The sequence below is a fragment of the Penaeus monodon genome, chromosome 20 (genome assembly GCF_015228065.2).
Source record: "Penaeus monodon isolate SGIC_2016 chromosome 20, NSTDA_Pmon_1, whole genome shotgun sequence".
NCBI classification, from domain to species: domain Eukaryota; kingdom Metazoa; phylum Arthropoda; class Malacostraca; order Decapoda; family Penaeidae; genus Penaeus; species Penaeus monodon.
Genome location: NC_051405.1, coordinates 21,694,446 through 21,695,780, shown reverse-complemented (window position 1 = coordinate 21,695,780; position 1,335 = coordinate 21,694,446). Strand labels below are relative to the sequence as shown.

Genomic DNA, 1,335 nt, shown 5'->3' with positions numbered 1-1,335 from the left:
TTAAGCCAGCTGCCAACACTTGGCAAACTTTCAAGAAGGCCAGTACAGTTCAGGGCAAGACCCAGAAGCCCAAGGCACCCCCAAAACCTCAGCAACTGCATTACTGTGATGTTTGTAAAATAAGTTGTGCTGGGCCTCAGACCTACAGGGAGCACTTAGAGGGTCAAAAGCACAAGAAAAAGGAAGCAGCAGCCAAGGCAGGGCCAACACCCTCACGCCACGGGGCATCCCTCCGCTGCGAACTTTGTGATGTCACTTGCACAGGGGCTGATGCCTATGCTGCTCATATTCGTGGTGCTAAGCATCAGAAGGTAAGAGAACACCTCAGGGGCAATTGTACTGACTGGATTTACACAGTAGTGTTAACATTTGTGAAAGTAGGATCATTATTTATTGTTTGTGATTTGCATTCCAGGTTGTGAAATTGCACCAGAAGTTGGGAAAACCAATTCCCTCAACTGATCCAGTTGTAGTTGGAGGTACCACAAAAACCTCAACCACCACAGCTGGTTCAACAGTAGGTGCTAAAACAACTACTAGCGGTGGCACTGCATCTACCACTGGTGTTCTCACAACTGCAGATGGGAAGAAGGATGATCTCAAGGATGATTTACTTGATCTGAAGGAGAAGGATGTAGAACCTGTTGGTCAGGAATATATTGAAGAAATAAAGAATGAGGAAGGTAAGACAATAAAAAAAAACTATAAACAAATGTGTGATGTTTATTTTGAACTAGTGTCAAATCATCTTTCCAGAAACTTTGAGTGCATATGTTGTTTGCAGGTAAAGTCATCAGCTTTAACTGTAAGCTTTGTGAATGCCGATTTAATGACCCCAACGCCAAAGAGATGCACATGAAAGGTCGCCGACACAGATTGCAGTACAAGAAGAAGGTTAATCCTGAGCTAGTTGTAGAGGTAAAACCATCATTACGTCAACGCAAACTACAAGAGGAGAAACTTCGGCGACAGCAGGTGAGCAAATTATCTTGGTTATTTGATGAAAAGTTTTAATTAATGAGCCCATTTCCTATTGTATACTTGAATGCAGATATCAGTTATCCTTGTCTGTAAATGCACTTCTGAAGTTTTCTCTTGAATCTTCTAAGTCTTTTGAATGGGCTATTATAAAAGCAGGTATCTATTAATCAGATTTGAATTGATTTGTTCAACTCTAAAAAGCCGTTTGAAGTCATTGAACAGTTGCTAATGTTCCTGCATTGCCTTTGTAGTTAGTGGATACATAGCATGAAATATGTTTATATTATATTTTAAACATCTTTATGATGTAGTTTTGGGATGTTATCCTGGAGAGCACAAGTATTTTTATTGTAG

The 1,335-nt window shown here is 40.5% G+C and overlaps 1 protein-coding gene across 1 annotated transcript in view; it reads left to right on the top strand.

Annotated features, from left to right (window-relative positions):
* The window catches only part of LOC119585947 (zinc finger RNA-binding protein-like), a gene marked incomplete in the record, with an annotated part of 31,027 nt that overhangs the window by 17,916 nt on the left and 11,776 nt on the right, over positions 1-1,335 (top strand). Inside the window, 3 exon segments of the mRNA XM_037934661.1 lie at positions 6-311; positions 416-683; positions 785-975. Coding sequence (XP_037790589.1) covers positions 6-311; positions 416-683; positions 785-975 — 765 coding nt within the window.